General features: G+C 50.2%; 1 protein-coding gene across 2 annotated transcripts in view; it reads right to left on the bottom strand.

Annotated features, from left to right (window-relative positions):
• Positions 1–21,558, bottom strand: part of SLC24A3 (solute carrier family 24 member 3) — a 467,486-nt gene that overhangs the window by 394,540 nt on the left and 51,388 nt on the right. For both annotated transcript variants that reach the window (XM_059038845.2, XM_067012544.1), the window contains exon 2: positions 3,531–3,659. In XM_059038845.2, the coding sequence (XP_058894828.1) occupies positions 3,531–3,659 (129 nt within the window). The remainder of the gene's footprint in view (positions 1–3,530; positions 3,660–21,558) is intronic.

Genomic DNA, 21,558 nt, shown 5'->3' with positions numbered 1-21,558 from the left:
ACACCCACCACGGACAGGGCGCTCTGGCCTCTTCAGGGCAGCTGGGCAACGTTTTGTGGCCGGGCCTTGGCTCACACCAGCTTGGTCCCCTCATCCTCCAGTGGGTTAGGGGTAGAGAAGATGAATACCGTTCCGTTTCAACTCAAAATCAGGATGTTCTGAATGCTCTCAACTTTCTTCATAAAAGATCTGTTCAGGGCTTCCCTGGTGGCGCAGTGGTTGTGAGTCCGCCTGCCAATACAGGGGACAGGGGTTCGTGCCCCGGTCCGGGAAGATCCCACATGCCGCGGAGCAGCTGGGCCCGTGTGCCATGGCCGCTGAGCCTGCACGTCCGAAGCATGTGCTCTGCCAACGGGAGAGGCCACAGCAGTGAGAGGCCCACGTACCGCAAAAAAAAAAAAAAAAAAAAATCTGTTCAGTCAAGGGTAAGAAGCAGACTTCTGACAGCTTTCTGGAAAGAGCACCGAGGCAACTGGGTGACAATGTTTTGATGACGTTCCTTTTTTTTTGGCCTCATCACGCGGCATATGGGATCTTAGCTCCCCGAACCAGGGATCGAACCCGCACCCCCTGCACTGGAAGGAGGAGTCTTAACCACTGGACCTCCGGGGAAGTCCCGATGACCCGATGACGTTCTTACAGAAACAGAGGGCTCCTCAGAGGCACTGAGCTCAACAACACGGGGAGATCTTCTGTTACAAGATGGTGCTTGAGCCTCTCCACCCAGTGGGCCACTGTTCGGGCCTGGGCTGCCTGAGGACTGGCCCAAACAGGCCACATCTGCCCATCCCAGAGAGGAGGGGCTGGAGAATGTATTTAGTTCCTTGATGCTCGTGTGATGGAGGGACGGGTGCCCCCAGCAGACAGTGGGAAATTCGGGAGTGAGGTCCCACTGTGGACCCTCCATCTGCAGCACCAAGCTGGGTACACACACCTGATGACGTCACTCCCAACCCTCACAGCAGCCGCAAAAGGTCAGAATGATCATCTCCATCTCACAGAGAAGCACAAAGAGGCTCAGAGAGTCTGACTATCTTGCCCTCAGCTTCTCAGCCAAGATTCAAACCCAGGTGAGTGTGACCCCAAGACCCAGGTAAGAGATGGGCTCTCGGATTTACATATCCATTCTATGTCCTCAAGATGTTTGCAACTGAGCTGGAAAGACAGGAGATACGTCCAAGGACAAATGAACATTCTAGACCAGCCTGTCCAGTGGACCTTTCTGCGATGGCAGAAATGTTATATGTTCTCTGCTGTCCAGGAACCACACACAGCCACTGGCTATTTGATGTGTGGCCAGGGCAACGGAGAATCTGAATTTTTAATAGTATTTCATTTAAATTAATTTGAACTTAAGGGGCCGTTGAATGTCCATATTGGACAGCATAGTTAGAGATATTTTATACCAAACACATTCAGAAAACAGAACGGTCATAGCAGGCTTCATGCAGGACAGAGGCTCCAGGCAGGCCCTTGAGGTGCTAGGATTTGAACAGGACCCTTGTTTCAGGCATGATCATCTTCCCTGTAGAATCTGGTTTGGAGTCAAGGACCCCAGAAATCAAGCCCAGTGCCCATGGTCATGGTCCACAGAGGAGGAAAGCAAGGATGCTCCTCCTGCATCCTTGTTCTTCTTGGAACTGCCTTACGCGGCAGCACGAGGAGCTATTGTTCACCCCCCGCCATTGTCCTCCTGGAGGCTTTCCTCTCCTCCTTGCCCTGCGCCCTCCCCGCCAACACCAGCAGGTGCTGGGCTCGAGCTCTCTTGAGAAACCTGGACATCTTCTGTTCTACTTGTGAGCTGAGTCATTCCTCTCTTGCGACGGCTTTCACGTGCTTTATTCTCTTACACCTGTCACTCTGAGAATGGCATGTTTTGAAACAGTAAGCAGCACCACTCACAGAGAGACAGCTCCACCTCCCAGCACACAATCCCTACTACAGGAAACAGAAGCCCTCCATCACCACTGGCCCTGAGCAGTGCTGGGCCCCAATCCCAAGAGTGGGGCACTGTATCTGTCTGACTCCATTCTTTCCCATACGAAGGTACACCTAAGTCAACGGCTGGGCCCCCAGTACTGAATCTCCTGTCTCTGACATCCCAGTCACCACCTGCCTACTAGTTGCAGAGATGTTGACAAATCTTTGGCTGTACGACCAGATCAGCAAACAGGGTTTCCGGCACAGCAATGACCTGCCCTTCAGGCCAGGCCCCTGCATGCCCAGCTCTCAGAAGACACATGGGTCTGTGTGCACACACAGTGGGACACTTGAAACCTCCATCCCCAGTTTTCATTTCTAGCTCACACAGCTGCCACATGCTTCACTCACTTCCAAGAGTATTCCTTCCAAGAATTAATAACAGCCACAGGAACCCTTAAATTCTCTAGCTTAAGGGATATAGATCATGTAGGGTTGTAGCTTGCTTTTTGGCCGGGAGGGGGAAATCTATTTTTAGTTCTTCCAGCTGTGGGAAAGGGAACCTCTATCTACCTTCCCAAAAAAGCCCAGACACACAATTTCACCTTCTGTACTGCAAGGACTAAGGTTCTTTGGGCTGCAATGAAGATGGTGTATGTCCTTCTAAGATGACACTCAAAATGAGGCCGGCCTTGGCATGTGGGATCACTGTGTGGTCGAGCTCACCAAACACTTGAGACCCAAGACCCCGCCAGGCAGGGAAGGAAGACCCCCCCCAAGATCTGAGAACTCCATGTCAGGATTGACCAAGTGGCCACAGGCCTGGTACATCCCACAGCTCACGAGCTAAGAACGGTTTTTAAATTTCTAAAGGATTATAAAAAATCTTTTAAAGTATACTACAGACACAGTAACGAGTCTGCGAAGCCTAAAATATTGCTGTCTGGCCCTTCCCGGGACAAGGCTGCTGACCCCTGGTCTAAATGAGCAGGACCTCAGCCGTCCAGAGGGCACCTGCCGTTTCCTGAGCTGAGTCCTCATCATCCCAAGTCCTCTTCATCAGCCTATGTTAGTTTTCACTTTAAGTTCAGAAACATCAGACATAAAATGTTCTGAGGAAAGGCACAATAGCTATCAAACATAATAGCTGATAAACAAACATTCACTTCTTCCAAGGAGCTCAACATCACAGGTGAGGATCTGGTTCAACACCTGTGCCTTTACTGTGACAGAAACAAAGCCCCCGATTAACAACCAGCCAGAGAGGATTCCAGGCATCAAAGCTAAGACGCCACAGAACATCCTCACCCATCCTGCTCCTGACTCAGTGTCCCTCTGGGTAGCACCAGCATCCACATTTGATAACGGCATCTTGACTCATCTTCTCCCCCACTGTCCGAGGGAAAGAAAACAGAGGCAGAAACACACTTGAATTGTCCCCTGGGATCTTGCCTTTGAGTTTCTTAGACACCTGCCCCCAAATATCCTCAGAGTCTCTCTGGATTAGAACTCAAAAGCAAAACACAGCATCCGGCTCTTCCTGGGCTTCCACCAGAGAGAACAGCAGCCCAGCCCACGGCGCAAAGCCCCCAGTGCAGCCACCGTCTTACCTGGTTCAGTGCAGTTCTTGCTGCTCCGCGGCCCTGCATCTTCTGAAGTCAGCGAGTCATTCACCTGCATTAACTTCCTCCCCACGGTCCACTGTCTGTCTTGCCCGATGAGGTCCATGAAGTCAAGGTCTGGGGAGAAAGAGATCACAGCCACGCATCACTAACAGCTGGGTGTCACCTTTCCCCAGGCTGGGTGCCCAGCGCCTTCAGCCATCAGCACTCAGTCCGGCCAACAGCCCTTAGACCTCTCAGCGCCGTCGCTCACCATCCTGCCCCTAGATCCCAAGGGCTTCCTCGGCTCCTGGATCCTACTGGGTCCCACAGCGGCAGCCCTCACCCAACGGCTGGGAGGAGGCGGTGTATAAACACCTCACGCTCCAGTGGGATGACTCTGAAGTGTGTGTTCCACACTGGAATCCAGTTTCCTCCACTGGGATGACTCTCCAGGTGTCTACAAGGTGACTTTCCTGATAAAACACACTTTATTGGCCGCTGTCCTTCCCTGTCTTAATTCCCTGCACCCAATAACATGCTGAGAAATGTTGCAACTCTCCAGGTGAAAAAGTCCTGGTTTTGTATCCACTGGACAACTTCCATGGTTGTAAATATTCCCATCATGGCCAATTTCGAGCTACCAACGTGATCTCACCGAACGTGGACTTGGGGGAAAAAGGGGCACGGTTGGGTCCACTAAGTCAGGGTGACTGGTACCTACCCACCAGCATCTACTCCTTGACCAGTACTTCCCTGAACCGCCTCCCAAATACACCACCTGCCACTGAACACCTGCTCAGGATCTGCTTCTTGGGGTCACCCAGGCTAAGACACCACAACAACACGCCCAGAGCCTGGGCCAGTGAATCCCACGTAACAAGATTTCAGTAAACACGAGATGAGAGCATGAACAAGGGGAAAGTCGATCACTGAATGCGTGACTAGGGCTGAGGTCTCCGGCTGAGCTGACCATGGGGATGGAAGTGCCAGGAGAAAGAACAAGAGATGGAAGGGCCCATCGGGGGAGAATATGGTGACTTCTGCTTAGGACGTGTTGGATCTGAGGTGTCTGTGGACCATCCACAGGGCAGTGTGCTGCCCGGGTAATGTGGGTGCAGACACTGCAGGGCAGACAGCTAAGCTACACAGAACATCAGGAGAATCATAAGCAAATAGGGAAGAGTACGGCATGTGTATGGATGCAGTTTCCTAAAGAGAAGGGAATGGAAGAAGAAATCGTGGGAAACTCAACATTTCTTCAGAGAGCAGACAGAGTCAAAGCATTCAGCAAAAGATCCTGAAAGGAAGGAAAAGAGCAAGGGAAGTGGTGTCACAGAATATAAGCAGAAAGAGAATTTCGAAAAAGGAAAGAGAGGCCGATGGCCTTGACTGCCATGGACAAATCATGTAAGATAAACGCAAAGACTCAACAGAGCGGGACCTCAGAGGGTCACTGGGATGTGGAAACAGCAAGCACAGATGGCTCTTTCTAGTGGCTTGCAACTCAAGAAAGATGTGACATGAGGCTTTGGCTACCTCTCGCGTGTCCAGAGTTGCTGTGGTCAGAAAATGGATCTAAGAACAAGACAAGGTTCTAATTCATGGGCCCAGTGGCCTTCACAAAAGGCCAGAGGGTGCACCCCACAGAGCCACACCAGCACACTGTTCTGAAATGGTCAATGAAGAGCTGAAGGTCATCATACCCTTTCCTCTATTTCCATGGGGATTTTAGTTTCCTAAATGATGTCACTTTCATTATATAATTGGAACCTCGTGACAAGGCTCAGGAAAGAAAGAGGGAGCCTGGGCACTGTCTCCTTGTCCCCTGCTGTCTCTCTGACACCTAATCACTGCTGGCTCAGAGTAGGTACTCAGTAAGTATGTGTCAGAGTAACCATTCCCACTTTGTGGATGGATAAAGTAAAACTCATGGAAGTTTCTGGAAATCACAATGCTTGTAGGCATCTCACCTAAAGCCAACAGGACACACAGTAACATCTGCAGCTCACAAACTGAGGTCTTCCTCAGTCAAATGGAACCTGCTCCACACGTAAAATTATCAAGTAGCTGTTTACAACTTTTACACATTAGCTAGGACAGCCCCTAGGTTTATTCTCAAAAAAAATGTAGAACGTGGGGCCCAACTAGAATAAACAATAACTTAAGACTCTGAAATACAGAAACCTACATGATGGCCAGATATATATAGCCATAATTGTGAGGACAATCCCAAAGATATTTCAAGGTCAAAGCAAGGCATTTGTGTAGTCTTGTTCACCTGAATGGTTAATTCTTAGGATTAAGAACAGTGACAAGCAGAGAAAAAAAATTGCAAAAAAACTCATAAAGAAGGAGTAAGGTCAGTTGCCTTAAAATTCAACAGGCAGACCTAAATGTGAATATTACACCATATTATCATAAAAGATCTAAGAGTGTGGAGAAGGACTCCCCGTTTGTCTCAGGTTGGGTTTCCGCAGAGGCAGCCCCTGAGGACAAGGATTTGAGCACAGGTGGTTTACATGGGGGGTGATCTCAGGAAGCACCTGTGGTGGGACAGGGACAGGGAGCCAGCCAATGGAGGTGTGTTTCAAGTCCATTGCTAAAATGGGTGAACTACCACTTGACCCCTCTGGAAATCTCTGGGGGCTAGTGTAGACATGCAACTCAGACACCCAAGGGGTGAGGGAGCTGGGGTATTTATCTACCTGCTCTTGGTCTGCCATGGGTTGAATGTAGGCTGTTCCCAGGGGACATTAATTCCCTGGCACTTCCAACCAAAGTGGGCTCTGGTACCCAGTAAAAGGCCTTAGATAATGAGATGCAGGTGCTGAAAGTTGGACGGTGCCCAAGTGCACTGAAGACATGAGGACAAAGTGATGCAGGCAGGATGCTGATGGCATCTTCCAGCCTACACGAGACCGACAGATTGGCCATTCTGCTCTTCTTGTAATCTGGGTTAAAGAAAAGTGCTCTGTGGTGCTGTAATCCTAACATTCAGGAAGATCCCAATGTGCATTGTTTGTATAGTGGTGAGCATAGCTGCCTTCCAGGAAGATTCCAAAAATCTGCAAAGAAGCAAAAGCATCCCTTCCAGTGACTTGCAAAGTTCCTGCTTAGGCCAAATTTCCATGGTTCTGTAATTCTCAGAGAAAAGCTGATACCAATTAAGAGATATAAAAATAAAGCCAGCTATTGTAGCAGAAAATTAGAGGATTTTTTTACATGATGATTCAATAGCTTCAGGAATTAGAGACTATTAAGGCAGCGCCTCTGGATTCCAAAACCTACAAACTTTTATCTCAAAAAATTATATATGACCACTGACCACTGATATACAGATGTGGAGACCAGAGTCTGAGAAAATGAGAATGATGAAAGCAAAGCACTGCGTTCACTTACTTCCCACTGAGAACCGTGTGATGATATTACACCCCATTCTCTTTGTCCTCACAAAACTGCTGGTGAGGGACTTCCCTGGTGGCGCAGTGGTTAAAAATCCACCTGCCAATGCAGGGGACACAGGTTCGAGCCCTGGGCCAGGAAGATCCCACATGCTGCAGAGCAACTAAGCCCGTGCGCCACAACTACTGAGCCCGTGCTCTAAAGACCGTGAGCCACAACTACTGAGCCTGCATGCCACAACTACTGAGACCCATGTGCCTAAAGCCGGTGCTCCGCAACAGAAGCCACCGCAATGAGAAGCCCGCGCACAGCAACGAAGACCCAATGCAGACCAAAAAAAAAAAAAAGTCAAAAAAAACCCCAAAACTGCTGGTAAGGTAGGATAGGGCAGTTGGTTCTCGGGTCAACTTAGCTTTGGAGTAAATAAGTCAGAGTAGAAGTGATCTGTCTAAACTCAGAACCCACCCATGGCCACATCCACTGCCAGTTAATAATCATCATGACAGCCATTTATTGAGTGTCTATTATGTGTGAAGAACTTGCCACTCTTTGCCATGTTTCATCTTAACATCTTATTTTGAACTATTAACTCCACTTGCCAATAAGGAAACGGAAGCACAAGGAGGTTAAAAGACTTGCCCAAGGTCACACAGCAAGCAAAGAGGAGCAGAATGGGGATCTGAACCCAGGTCTAGTGACCCCAAAAGCCACATTCTTGGTAGATCCCTGCAGAGGATGAAATCCATCTGGCCATATTACTCAGCTATAGCAAGACAGATCCACAATGCAGCCTGCACCTTATACTAGGTGAGAGGCAGAGACAGTCTCACTGGACCTACTTCCCCCAGAAACTATTAGGAACAGTGGCAAGTCAGGAGCATCACCTCGTGAAAGCATCACACACAAAAAAGAAAACGGTCCTGAAATCCCACTAGATGCAGGACGCTCAGCTGAGTGTGGATTTCTCAGAGACTCAGCTGGCGCCTTGGTCACAACATGGAGGGTTACAGTCTTAGAGTTAGGGAGGAGGAGTGGGTGGGCAGTAGGGAAGGCAGAGGGGATTGGGGGAGGTGCCCACTGCTCTCCCCTCATCACCCCCGGTTTCCCTGGACTTCTTGGCTCAGCAGGGGCTGCTCCTGGAAGCTACACTTGAGCAATGTCAACAAAAGCCCTTGGCTCCCATCCACCGCATGCCTGGCTCCGCCTGCCAGGCCCTGGAAGTGGGGAGCTGGCCTAGTTAGTCAGGGAGGGGGTGGGGGCAGTGAAGAGGGAGGCAGCGGGCTCACATGTCACATGTCACCAGCTCCAAGCAGGGAGGCAGGGGTGGGCTACGGAGATAGCGCGGGGTGCCTGCTGGAGGGGAAGAGGTTCTCAACTTGAGATTCAAGCACACGCACTAAGGAAGGAGAGAGTGTGAGGCTGGGAGCCAAGTTTCCATTACAGAGCTGTGCCCTCGTCCTCTCCTGCTCGCTAGTGCGCGCTCTCTCCATCCCTCTCTCTCTCTCTCTCTCTCTCTCTCTCTCTCTCTCTGTCTCCCTGTCCCCTTCCGCCTCTCCATGACCAGAGCTTGGAAAGCCCAAGGCTTTCTGACCCCAAGAATGGATTTCCTTCCGTGCCCCATGTCCCAGCTTCACCCTAAGACTAACGTGCTTTCTCCCATGTGCACCCTCGTCCCACATAGGGTCCCAGGCCCAGCGGAGAGGTGGAGCTGCCACCCTCTGAGGAGGGGAGGACCCCCTTCAGATGAGGGTCTGCAGACAGGCAGGTTTGCTGCAGCAGCACAGAATTGTGCCCCTGCCCATGTGCCCGCAGCCGTCACGCACCTTCTCACTCCACACTACCCCCGGAGTTTCCCCATTTCACTGATGGGGTAAAGCAGCGAGCTGGGACTCAAGCCCAGATCTGATTCCAAAGCCCAGCTGTGCGTGTCCCACCTCGTCCCAGAGCTCAGGAGCCCAGGGGAAGTGACCTCCTGGGGCCAGCAGGCCCCCTTGAAGGGTCGTGTTAGCTCTCCCCTCCCCCAGATGTGGAACACAGCATTTCTTCTTGAAAACTGGGATGGAGAGAAACACCCAGAGGATCAGGGCAGCAGGTGAAGAAACTGAGTCTTGCAGAGCCTAATGCAACCCTGAGGACAGAAGGTCCAGAAAACTCAGTGAACAGAACAAGTGACAGAGCCCATGGCGGCAGGACTGGCTGTAGCCCTCAGGCCGGCTCAGGCTCAGAGTGCTTGGCAGGGCTATAAATACCCCACCCTGCAGTTTACACAGCTGTCCCCACTCTGGGCGCCTCGGGTCTTCACCCCGGGGTCAGAGGGCGGGTTTGCATCAGCCTGCAGCCCTGAGACCGCCTTCTGCAGACTCTCCAGCAAACAGAGTGGGGCACAGCTGCCCCTCCAGTGCCCTCTCCCTAGGGCCACCATCTTGACCCCCACCCGCCGAGGTTCTCACCCTCTGTGGGTGAACGGGGGAGGGGGTCAGGGCTGGCCCTTGCTTGTGGATCTTCACACGGATTCTCCAGCTGGAGGAAAAGTGTGGCTCTGAGTGGTTCTGAGTCCTTGCAAAGGAGCACAGACTGTGGAGAGGCTGCGAGCTCTCCAAACCCGCCAGGAGAGGAAGAAGCTGGAGGCTGAACGTCCTAGCACTGGGTCCCTCCATGGCCTCAAAGCTTCCAGAAAGACAGAGAAGGGCAGATCCAGAGAACTCGAAGCTGCGGGGAGGCCACAGACTCCATGTAAACCTCCCCTCTCTCTGCATCTACATGCCCTGCCCAGAGGGTCCCCCATCTCCTGCCCTCCGGCTGTGCCATGGGGATCACAAGCCGCAGCTCTCAGGCTGCACTTAAACCGCATCCCAGGATCAAGGCGCCGTACCTCCACTCAAGAGGAAAACCCTACGGAAGGTTGAAGTTTCTTGGTCCCTCTAAAGGGAAGAGAGAACAGTAACCCCTGGCCACCTGCACACAGATATGGGTCCTCCCGCCGATGCCCGCCCTCTGCAGGGCTCCTGCACAGAGCGCAAGGTCAGCAGCAGGAAGAGCATCTCCGGGGGGTTGGTGAGAAATGCAGCACCCAGCCGCGGAGTGGGACTCTGCACAGAGCACAGTGGAGTCTGAGCTGCTGCTCCCAGGCCCCAGGAAACAGCTTCAAGTGTTATTTGCCAAAGGACGATGTTTCTAAGCACAAGAGGCAGAGAGAGGCTGCAGGGCGTAGACAGAGGGTCCCTGCCCAGCACTGCTGGGGTCCCGATGGAGAACGGGAGCAGGATGCCGGGGCTCTGGGTCATGCTGTGGGCCAAGTGCTGTCCAGTCGTGTCCTGCATCCGAGGAGGCCAGTCCCATGACCCGTCCCCATGCAAACCCTCCCACGGGAGGGAACGGACAGCCCAAGAAGTCCTGACTGCTGCTGTGCCTCCCCTTCCCTCCTGACACCAACCCTCACAGCCCAGGCCACACACCCTCCCCAGGACACAGAGGCCAGCACAGCCCATGACAGAGTAGCCTTGGGAACAAGGGCAGCCCAAAGCACCCAGCCCAAAGGTGAGAGTGTGAACTGGCCCTGGATGCAGGTTCTGCCATGGCTGTCGGGCAAAACAAGGCAGGTCTGGTTGTGAGACTTGGAGGCCAAGATGGGAGAGCCCAGAAAGACCCCAGCCACTCCCAGGGAGAACCCCTTCCTCCACTCAGCCTTCCTGACCTTCCAGGACGTCCCCTCAGCACAAGGCCCCAGAGCTACTTCTCCTTCAGAGCTCGCATCACAGATGGACTCATCTCTGACTGTCTCCGCTGCTCCCCCCGCCCGGCGACCCCCACCTATCCCAGGCTCCAGGAGACCCAGGCTGTCTGGGCTTTTCTCCCCCCTGTGCCCCTCCCTCCCACCCCTGCCTGAAACCCGGTGGGTATCCAACAGCCACCATGTCACAGCGCTTGCCTCAAGGTGGGGCTGGGAAGTCATTGCCCAATTCTCAGGAAAGACCCCTACATCTTCCCTCAAGGGTCATGCCCCTTGATTTGAGGCTAAGTTTAAATGACAGGCCTGGGAATTTTAGTGGCAAACCTAAAACAGAATCCAAGTGCTTGGGGTTCCCGGACAAAACTGTTTGCGTTATACAGTCTTGCTATTCAAAGTGTGGTCCCTGGACCAGCCACATCAGCCTCCCCTGGGAGCTTGTTAGAAATGTGGCATCAGACCCCCTGCGTGACACTCTGCATTTAAACAGATGACTTGTGTGCACAGTAGGGTCTGGGCAGCTCTGAAGCCCAGTGCTGGGCTGGGTGTTTCTTTTTATTTCTTTTTTTTTAACATCTTTATTGGACTATAATTGCTTTACAATGGTGTGTTAGTTTCTGCTTTACAACAAAGTGAATCAGTTATACATATACATATGTTCCCATATCTCTTCCCTCTTGCATCTCCCTCCCTCCCACCCTCCCTATCCCACCCCTCTAGGTGGTCACAAAGCACAGAGGTGAACTCCCTGTGCTATGCTGCAGCTTCCCACTAGCTATCTAGTTTACATTTGGTAGTGTGTATATGTCCCTGCCACTCTCTCACATCGTCACAGCTTACCCTTCCCCCTCCCCATATCCTCAAGTCCATGCTCTAGTAGGTCTGTGTCTTTATTCCCGTTTTACCCCCAGGTTCTTCATGACCTTTTTTTTTTTTTTAGATTCCATATATATGTGTTAGCATATCTTTTCCCATTTGTTCACAGACACCGGTCGCTGAGCACCTTCAAGTTCCCAGGAAAGCAACCTGCTTGATCTCTCCACCTCTAAGCCCTGTCCCCAGGGAGCCGGAAGGCCCCTTGCTGAGCACAAGCCCCTGCAGCAGGCGTGCTCTGGAATCCGGAATCCGGAGTCTGTGGAGCTGGCTGGCCGCCCTGAGAGGCTTCCTCCTGCACCTGCCTCGAAAGGCTTGAGAAGACCAGGTCCCAGCAGCCAGGTTTCCAAACAGCTCCATCTTTCTTCACTGCCCTACTAACTAAAGCAAATGGGTGTGTTCCAAGGACCCTGGGAACTGAGCTTCTGGTCTCAGGACTTGGCCATCTTGGACATCTGGTGACTCGGGATTCTAGGGCCAGATCTGTCCCTAGCTGTGGGCTGTTGGGAAGTTGAATCACTTTAACTCAGTTGCTGCATCTGAAAACTGAAGGACTTGAATAATCTGACCACTAAAGTCCTTGAGCTTGGATTTTTAAAAAAATCTCGGGTAGAGTTGTGTACCCCAGGAGCCTGGGCTATATGACTTATTGAAGAGTGGGAAGAAAATATGAGAACCCCCACGTCTGTATCACGTGCAAATCTTATTACATATTTAATATTTATAATGCAGGCTGACAGTAGCACCACCACTGAGCCCATGTGCCAGCATGTCCCATAATTAATGTAATAGAAGGGCACTGTCACCCAGGGTAGGCGAGGGGCCTGAAGGCAGAGAGCAGGGTGGATGTGGGGCCCTGCGGGCTCACTTGCTCTCAGGGTGTCCGGCATAGGGCCCTTTACGTGTATGCAGTGGAGCAGATTTGCAGATATTATTTGAGACAGTAAAATCTTTACAACACTATTTTGAAATGAGATGAGGGCGTGATCATGCAATCTTTTTCTACCATACGGATGTTCACCGACTATCTTTTGGCAAAGAATTCTTTTAAACTGTTTGAACTTAAAGTTTTAAGTTCAAAAAAATTCTTTGAACTTAAAGATGAATTACACATTTCTCTCTTACAATAAGACAACTGCTACAAATATGCCCACCTTTTCTGAGAAGACATTGTGGCCACCAGCTAAGGATGCACCTAGCAGGTATCTTCAGAACACACACACACACCCTTCAAGGTGACATTTTAACAACCAGGTGAAAAAGCACCTACTTTCCTAAAGAAATTTGTTTTATGGAGAGAAACATTTTGAAAACAAATATCAAGAAATTGTGTTACCCTCCAAAATTGACAGAAATCAGCGTCTAAAATAATCATATTTTCCACCTTAAAATGTGGAAGCAGAATTATGTCACCTGATGAAAAACATTCCACACACAAAGTTTCAATGAGTTCTGAATCCATTTGTTAAAAATATGTAAATTCGGGCTTCCCTGGTGGCGCAGTGGTTGAGAGTCCACACGGGTTCGTGCCCCGGTCCGGGAGGATCCCACATGCCACGGAGCGGCTGAGCCTGTGAGCCATGGCCGCTGGGCCTGTGCGTCCGGAGCCTGTGCTCCGCAACGGGAGAGGCCACAACAGTAAGAGGCCCGCGTACCCCCCCCAAAAAATAAATAAAAATAAAAAAAGTAAATTCAACACCTTCTGAAAAGTAGCATGATTAATTGATTGAAACTAGGAAAAATGGGAAGATGTGAACAAAAGTTTTTGCATAATTGGTGGGTGAAATTGAAAAATTAATGTCTTGATTTAGTTGGTATGGTCTATGATGCTTTTCTTCCATTTGGTCTGTGTATCATGGTGAATTATCTATTTCAGTTAGGGCAGCCATTAAATGTCAATATTGAACTGAACCTTAAATGAAAATAAACAGACTTCCAACTGGCTGCTCCTCAAAGTATGGAACTAATATTTTCAAAAATGATTTAAATATATTCAATCATGTTGTCCTCAATAAAACAGTACTCACAGACCATAACAATATTAATAATTATAATACTCCAGTAAAATTGAAATGTTTTGCTCTATTCATAAAATCTTTATTTTCTTCCTCTTAACTTTATGTTTCTTGATATATAAAAGTCAGGGATAGATCCAGCTTTTGTAGGGCCTGAAGCTTATATAATGTTGAGGTCCCTTTTTTCTTTTATTATTTTTTAAATTTTTAAAAAATTTTTTGTCCGGCCACACACCTTGTGGGATCTTAGTTCCCCGACCAGGAACTGAACCTGGGCCCTCGGCAGTGAGAGCACGGAGCCCTAACCACTGGACAACCAGGGAATTCCCTCTTTTAAACAGAAAAATTTACAAATACAAAGTTAGAAACAAGGCTTAAATATGTGATACATAATATATATTACAATTTTAATTATGCACAATTTCTAAATAAATATGCATTCTCCAATAGTTTGGAGATAGCAGCTTCAGATGACACATGCTGTTCCAACACCTGTATACGTTTCTTATTTCTTCCATTAGACTGTAAGCTACCTGATGACACCAATTTTTTATTGGCCCCCAGTGCTTGCATAGAGGAGGGATTCAATAAATCTCCATCAGGAAATTAATTTTTTTAAACTAAACTGGAGTGTGGTGCCTGCACCTCTCCCTGCCGACATCCCTTCTCCCCTAATTTGAATCAACCTCGGAATTTACTTGGGGAACGACCCCTACCCCATATCCTGTCTATCTGGTCTGAGTGGAGCATCACTCACTCATTCACTAAGGGCCTGGCCAATCAAAGCCCCACATCCTGCAGGTCATGATGATTGGTTCCCAGGTGTGCCTGTAACTGAGACAAGCCAATCAAAACAGAGCAACCAGGAGAGAGCCTAGTCCACTCTCTCCCAGTGAGCTGGAAACTGGAAGGAGGACATGGATGCTGGGACTCCAGGAATGCAGCCAGCAGGTTTGCCACATTGGGAGGCATCCTGGTTTGTGTTTCCTGAAAGCCAAGTCCAAAACAAAGACTTGAATGCAAGTAGTTTACTCTGAAGGGGATCCCAGGATGAAGAAGTGAGGGCACATGGAAAGCAAGATGGGGAAAGGGAAACAGGAGCTATAAGGGAAGTTATAAATGGAGGATGTATATGATGGCTGCTGCCATGGCAACTAGGGCACGATCCCACTTGAAGCTCAGAGATGCACCCAAGATTCCTCCCAAAATTGTCCTCCAGCAGGATGAGGGCTGTGGCTCTCATCACCCCCTGAATGAGGGTAGCCCCAGGAGCATGAACTCCCCCAAACTCCAGGGTGCACTTTTGGGTGGGCCACGTCAGCTCCCACCTACCGGGAACACCCCGAGCCAGAGAGACACGTGGCCCATGCTTGAGGTGGCCCCGTCACTGCAGCAAAGTCTGAACCCACACTGCCCTGCCTGCTGCACAGCTGCGGCTTGAACCCGAAGGAGGGTGGAGGGGGTGTCTCGAGGGACACCCAGTGATGCCAGCTACCAAAGGTAACCTTGGCCTCATCTTGTAAACAGTCTCCCTTGAAGCAAGTGGGAAGATGTGGTTGGTCCAGGGCCACGTGTAGATTTTCTAATGATGTTTTCCTTTTCTCCCTCTTCTCTCACCACGGAACTTGACGCCAGAACTAAAATATCCTCTGGACGCTTCCCAATGAGAGCACAGGACTACAGAGGGGACAGGCAGTGTGGGTTTCTTTTAGGTGGAGAGTCACTTGGTTCTCACGTTTTCCTACTCTTCAGCCCACTGCTTGCAGCTTTCCAAGTTGGAAACTGATGCCCACCACAGGAGAGCAACAAGGCTGAGCAGAGAGAAAGGAGCATCCGCGCCCCCCCTGCCCTGGGTTTCCATCAACAGTCAGAGATCCACCAACAGGAAGGGGAAGACAGGGAACGATCCCACAAATGGCCAGACGGGGATCCAACAGGAAGGGGAAGACAGGGAACGATCCCACGGGGATGGGCTGACACATACCACCTTCCAGGCCACCACCTGCAGCACCTCCCCTGCTCTCATCCCGTGAATCCCTCCCAGTGAATTCCTATTGATTCAGGATTTGCCTAAGGAAACAGGCTTTGTTTATTTTCTAGAGCCCTAAGAAGAGCAGAAAATGCTCATCAGTATTTGGGGCCCATCCGCTACGTGCCTCCAGCCGAGGGCTCCTCATCCCACTCTGTGCGGTTTGCACCGCGCATGCCTGTCTCCCCCTCTGGCCCACTCTCTCTCCCAAAGCCTGAGAGATCGCATCCATCTCAGCCACCACCAGCCAAGGCCAAGAAGTCCTCTGTCAGGGAGCCAGAGAGAAAACGGGAAAGTGAAAGGCCTCTTCCATTGTTTCTAAAAGTGAAGGAAGCAGGGAACAAGGGAGAGGCGGTCAATAAAAAGACACACACACACACACACACACACCGGTTGAGAAGGGGTGATGCAACAAGGGATTCTGGGAACCAAGGGCCATATCCATCTCTTCTGGAATCGTGTACTCACATAAGGAAGGGAGATAGGGGAGGGAAGGAAACTGGACCCTTGGTGACATTGCTCGACACCAGCCTACCTGCAGAAACAGCCTTCAATAAATCCCCCAATGCCTTAGGCATTTTGAATTGTCTTCTGCTTTTGACAGCAAGAAGTGTCATGACTGATGTATCAGATGAAACCTTGTGTTAAGATCTAAGTATTGTCCTGAGAAACATCTTCGGTTCAAATTCTGGCTCTGCAGCTTTCCAACCTTATACTGCATGAACCTCTTCCTAGAAGCTGGCCTTACACACGTGTGACCTGTCCCAAATACCAGCCTACCTGACCAAAGCTTTTTAGTAAAGGTGGTGAGCCTATCTTACACCCAATAGCTTGTACCACCAAAAGTACAAAGCACTGGGTATAAGACAGGCTCAATGACGTATTGTACAACATGGGGAAGAGAGCCAGTATTTTATAATAACTATAAATGGAGAGTAACCTTTAATAATCGTAAAAACCCAAAATTTTTAAAAATAATAAAGGCAGGGCTTCCCTGGTGGCGCAGTGGTTGAGAGTCCGCCTGCCGATGCAGGGGACGCGGGTTCGTGCCCCGGTCCGGGAAGATCCCACATGCCGCACAGCGGCTGGGCCCGTGAGCCATGGCCGCTGAGCCTGTGCGTCCCGAGCCTGCGCTCCGCAAAGGGAGAGGCCACAACAGTGAGAGGCCCATGTACCACAAAAAAAAAATAATAATAATAATAAAGGCAGTGAAAGCTCTTCACTGTCCCCCTCTTCAGGGATCCACTACTCAGGTCACATTCAGTATCACCCTGCGGCGTGAGTGATGGCACCTGGCATGTTCTCACACATCCCCTTGTCCGTCCCCCCTCCACCCCCCCCCACAGCAGGCTGACAGCCTGCCCGAGCAGCCCTCAGCTCAAAACTGCAATAGAGAAGGATGGAAAAGGCTGAGGATTCCAAAATAAATCCCCATCTCTCCGAGAGGATTCTCCTCCTCAGAAGAGTTCCTGGAAGCCACAAAAGGCACCTTGAATGGTGTCATTTGACTTACAAGGAGCCTGAAGCCTGTGATGAGCCCCGGGAGGGGATGGAGCCTCCCAGGTGCTTGGGAAGCCTATTCTTGCAGGGCCACCCTGCTGGGGTTTTCAATTAGAAACACTGCATCTGTGACTTGAGTTCATGCCATCCTTTCTGATGACAGGTGTGAGCTGTCACCACTGCCAGATGATCAGTGGGAAGTCACTGAGTAAGAGGAGAGTGTCTGTCCGGGCTGGGGAGATCACCTAACTCAGGAGGGCAGAGCTCCTGGCCCCGTGTCCTCCAGTCAGGAAGCCCGGGGCCTTGGGGCCTACAGAGTCTCCAAAGGGCTGCAGAGGGCAGCGCTCCCGTAGCTTCCATGCTTCCATCTTTTATGGGAAGCAATAAACCAGAAAATTCTCTTCTCCGGAGTCAGATGTAATAGCTCTTTCCACAAATGTCTATAGAGAATGCCCGCGCTGTAAACTGGGACATTTAAAATCTCTGGTTGTTTTTGTCTTTGCTTCAGGTTTCCTTAACCTTACAATCATTACTGCTCTTGCTACTATCACTATCTCTAAACACAATACAGCTGTAACTTCCGCAGCATAGCGAATGGACCCTCCATTCCGTGAGCAAGGCAGGTGGGGTGCCATACAGAGGTGCACATGAACCCGGACTCAGGATGTCTGACTTCCTGCGTGGGCCCACCTCCTGCCAGGTGCCACTGGGGCCCTTGTCTTGCTTCTCAACGCCTCACTCATCTTACAATAGTCTTGGGAGGTGGGTGTTCTTATTCCCACCTCCTGTGTGAGAAACCAATCTCTTGGACCCTAGGCCAGCTACTTGCCCAAGGTCCCAGTCCTGAAGTAGATCGCAGGCAGCACCCAGTCCAAGGTCGGCCTGGGGACATTCCAGGCAGGACACAGATCTGAGATGCCCTCTGGTTTTTTAGCAGCAAAGCTTGGCCTGGCACCTCACCTGGTAGCTCCCACGCTGGGAATCCTTCCTTTCGCTTTACCCCCCTAAGTTCAGGATGCCTGGATTCCTGCCTCAACCTCACTAAGAGGCTGTTTTGTATAATCTTCCCCTTGACGTTTCCATCTGAGACATGGGAGGGACAGGGCTGGTTTTAAAAAAGTAAAATATGATAGGAGAATCATGATTTTACTGTGGCAAAAAAAAGGTAGCAAATACTGTATAGCAGAACATAAATGGGGAAATCTAGGTGGTGGGTATGCGAGTGTTCACTGCACAGTTCCTTCCAAGCTTCTGTATGGACGGACATTTTCATAAAAAACGCTGAGGGGGGCTTCCCTGGTGGCGCAGTGGTTGAGAGTCCGCCTGCCGATGCAGGGGATACGGGTTCGTGCCCCGGTCCGGGAAGATCCCACATGCTGCGGAGCAGCTGGGCCCGTGAGCCATGGCCGCTGAGCCTGCGCGTCCAGAGCCTGTGCTCCGCAACGGGAGAGGCCACAACAGTGAGAGGCCCGCGTACCGCAAAAAAAAAAACGCTGAGGGAAAAGTAATGTTGCAGAAGGTCCCAGAGGTACGTGAATATTCATGGCATCCCCTATATAGTATCTGAGAGTGATAAAAAGAAAGATTATTGCAACGTGGCCCAAGATCCATATGTACAGGGAACCCCTCCAGAGGGGGCCAGCCGGGGGCCACTGTGTGGTCCAACACCTCGGCTGGGGTCCTGCGGCTCAGCCGTGCTCTGCTTCCAAGACCGTACCTACTACGCCTAAAAGGCCCTGGGTGGCATGGTACCGACACCGTGGCTGAGTGCATCACAAACACCCATCGCTGAGAAGAGAGTCTCAAGGCAGCATCCCTTCCGGAACCAGCACTCGTGGATGCCAGAGCCTCCGCCCCTGCCACATGAGGCAAGACATCCCAGCTCCTCGTCATCTCCCAAGCCCCACACTTGTTTCACTTCCTCTTCCAGAACCTCGGCCAGACTTATCTTCTCATCAGAGGGGTCTGGAGGGCTTCCCCTCAGTAGCAAAGCTGTATCAGCAAAGTGTCCTCTCTTGGGAGAGCCAGGAAATGACTCGGCTCAGAGGCCAACTGTCTTTGAACAGCTCTATTTCCAAGCCCTCCTCTGGATATCACCCTGCCAGGAGAACGTACCTGACTCTAATTCAGTTGGGAAACAGGCCCTATCCCTGTGCGATGTTAAAATGGAAATCTAGAGGAACGGCATGTTCCTTTGGTGAATTACTGCCAGGACGAGATAGGACCTCAACGTTAGTCACTCAGCATCCCACAGACCACACCTAGCCTTTGGAGAATTTTCTGCTCCTGTGTTTTATCCCCCTGTGCAAGCTCCAGGCCTGCTTAATCTTTTCTGGAGGTCTCTGGAAAGCTCAGACTTAGTGGAAAAGCTACAGGAAACCGTTCACCCTCCTATCTTCCTCATCATAACTGTTTCAATTACTCTTTCTCTGTGAATTCAATTAATTCAAAAGAAGCCCAGGAACTAAAGAAGTTTCCTCTTGCCTTGTTCCCTAAAGAAATGTTAAAAGTGGTTTTTACAGAAGGACTTCACTGCCCAAACTTTGAAAGGGGTGAGAAGAGATCACGGTGCAGGAAGCAGCCCATCAAAGGACATGGGATGACAGCAGGTGGCACAGGGGTGCCAGTCTCCAGGAGCTCAAAACTGGGAACACTGGCATCCCTTGTTTAAATGAAAACAGGTACAAAAAGAGGTAAAGGAGTTTCAACACTCCCAACAGGGACCTACCCTTGTACAAAGGCTGCAGAATGCAGAGCTGACAGGGCCTGTGGCCGCAGGGCTCAGAGACTCTTCCAGTGTTAAAGAGGTCATTGAATGAGCAAAGGGGCAAGGCCCAGCTCACAGGGGAAATACAGGCCGTGTACAGGGGCTTTTTTGCACTGATACTTCCGAGTTCTCGCAGGAGCCAGGTCTTTGCACGAAGCGCTATAACTCTGACTTCTGAATTTCCCAGCACCCAGCAGAAGGCAGGAGAGAGAATGGGCCTTCAATAAATCATTCCTAGAGGACAACTAAAGGAAAAAGACACTTCCCAAGATCATCTTCAGCCCTCCTTGGAGATGAGACTGGAGGTCAAGTTTCAGGCTTTGACAATGAGCCTTTTAGGGGATAGAGAACACTCTAGTGGTCTCCGGCTGGGCCATAAGGACGTGAGGAAACCAGGCACATGGGCTCAGCCAGGCAACTGTTAAGCCCTTTTGCCAACCAGAGATTTACTGCCTGTTCCTCTGGGCAGTGGCGGTCCCACAGTCAATTTTCCAAAAGGAGGATCGATTGAGGAAACCATTTGTTGAGGCTCAGACTGCAAATTTTTTTAAACAGCCCTGTCCACAGTCACAGATAGCTCTGGAAGGCTCATGGGGGCAGGAGAAAGTGACAGCCCGGCTCGCTGGCTCACCTTAGGTGACTCTGCGTCTCCTTCCAGGATTTCTCTCTAAAAACCTATTTTTGCAAATGGTTTAAAAAAAGGACCCAAATGAACTTTTTTTTCAAGTTGGGTTTCAGCCATGGTACTAGATGAGTCATCAGAAGTCCAAACCTGGGAGGGTTTCATGGAAGAAAATAATTTTGGAACCAGGAAGGTCCTTTGAGAATGTGAGTGCGGTGCAGTCCAACAGAAATACACTGCAGGCCACGTATGCAATTTCACGTTTTCTCACAGACGCATTAAAAAAGTAAAGCGCAACAGGTAAAACTAATTTTAATCATGTTTCACTTAACTTGATATGTCCAAAATATTATCATTTTGCCATGCAATAAGTATAAAAACTATTTCATCACCTTTATTGAGATATAACTTACATACCATAAAATTCACCTGAAGTGTACAGTGAAACGGTTTTCCATGTTTACAGAGTTGTGCAACCATCAACATAACCTAATTTTTGAATATTTTCATCACCCCGAAAACACACATTAGATGGCAACCACTAATCTACATTCTGTCTCTATGGATTTGCTTTTTCTGGACATTTCATATCATTGGGATAACACACTATGTGGTCTTCGGGGACTGGCTTTTTTTTTTTTTAATTTATTTTTGGCTGCGTTGGGTCTTTGCTGCTGTGCGTGGGCTTTCTCTAGCTGGGGTAAGTAGAAGCTACTCTTCGTTGCGGAGCGCGGGCTTCTCATTGCGGTGGCTTCTCTTGTTGCAGAGCACGGGCTCTAGGCGCGTGGGCTCAGTAGCTGTGGCTCGCGGGCTCTAGAGTGCAGCCTCAGTAATTGAGGCGCATGGGCTTAATTGCTCAGTGGCATGTGGGATCCTCCCGGACCAGGGCTCAAACCCATGACCCCTGCATTGGCAAGCAGATCCCTAACCACTGCGCCACCAGGGAAGTCCAGGGACTGGCTTTTTTGATTTAATGTTTTCAAGGTTCATCCATGTTGAAGCAGTATCAGTGCTTCATTCCTTTTAATGCCTGAATAATGTCCCATTGTGTGGATAAAAATTATCAATGAATCATTTTACACTCTTTTTGTACCAAAGC

This window comes from Kogia breviceps, chromosome 14 (assembly GCF_026419965.1).
Source record: "Kogia breviceps isolate mKogBre1 chromosome 14, mKogBre1 haplotype 1, whole genome shotgun sequence".
NCBI lineage: Eukaryota > Metazoa > Chordata > Mammalia > Artiodactyla > Physeteridae > Kogia > Kogia breviceps.
The sequence above is the reverse complement of the archived record's forward strand: the minus strand, read 5'-3'. Positions and strand labels throughout refer to the sequence as shown.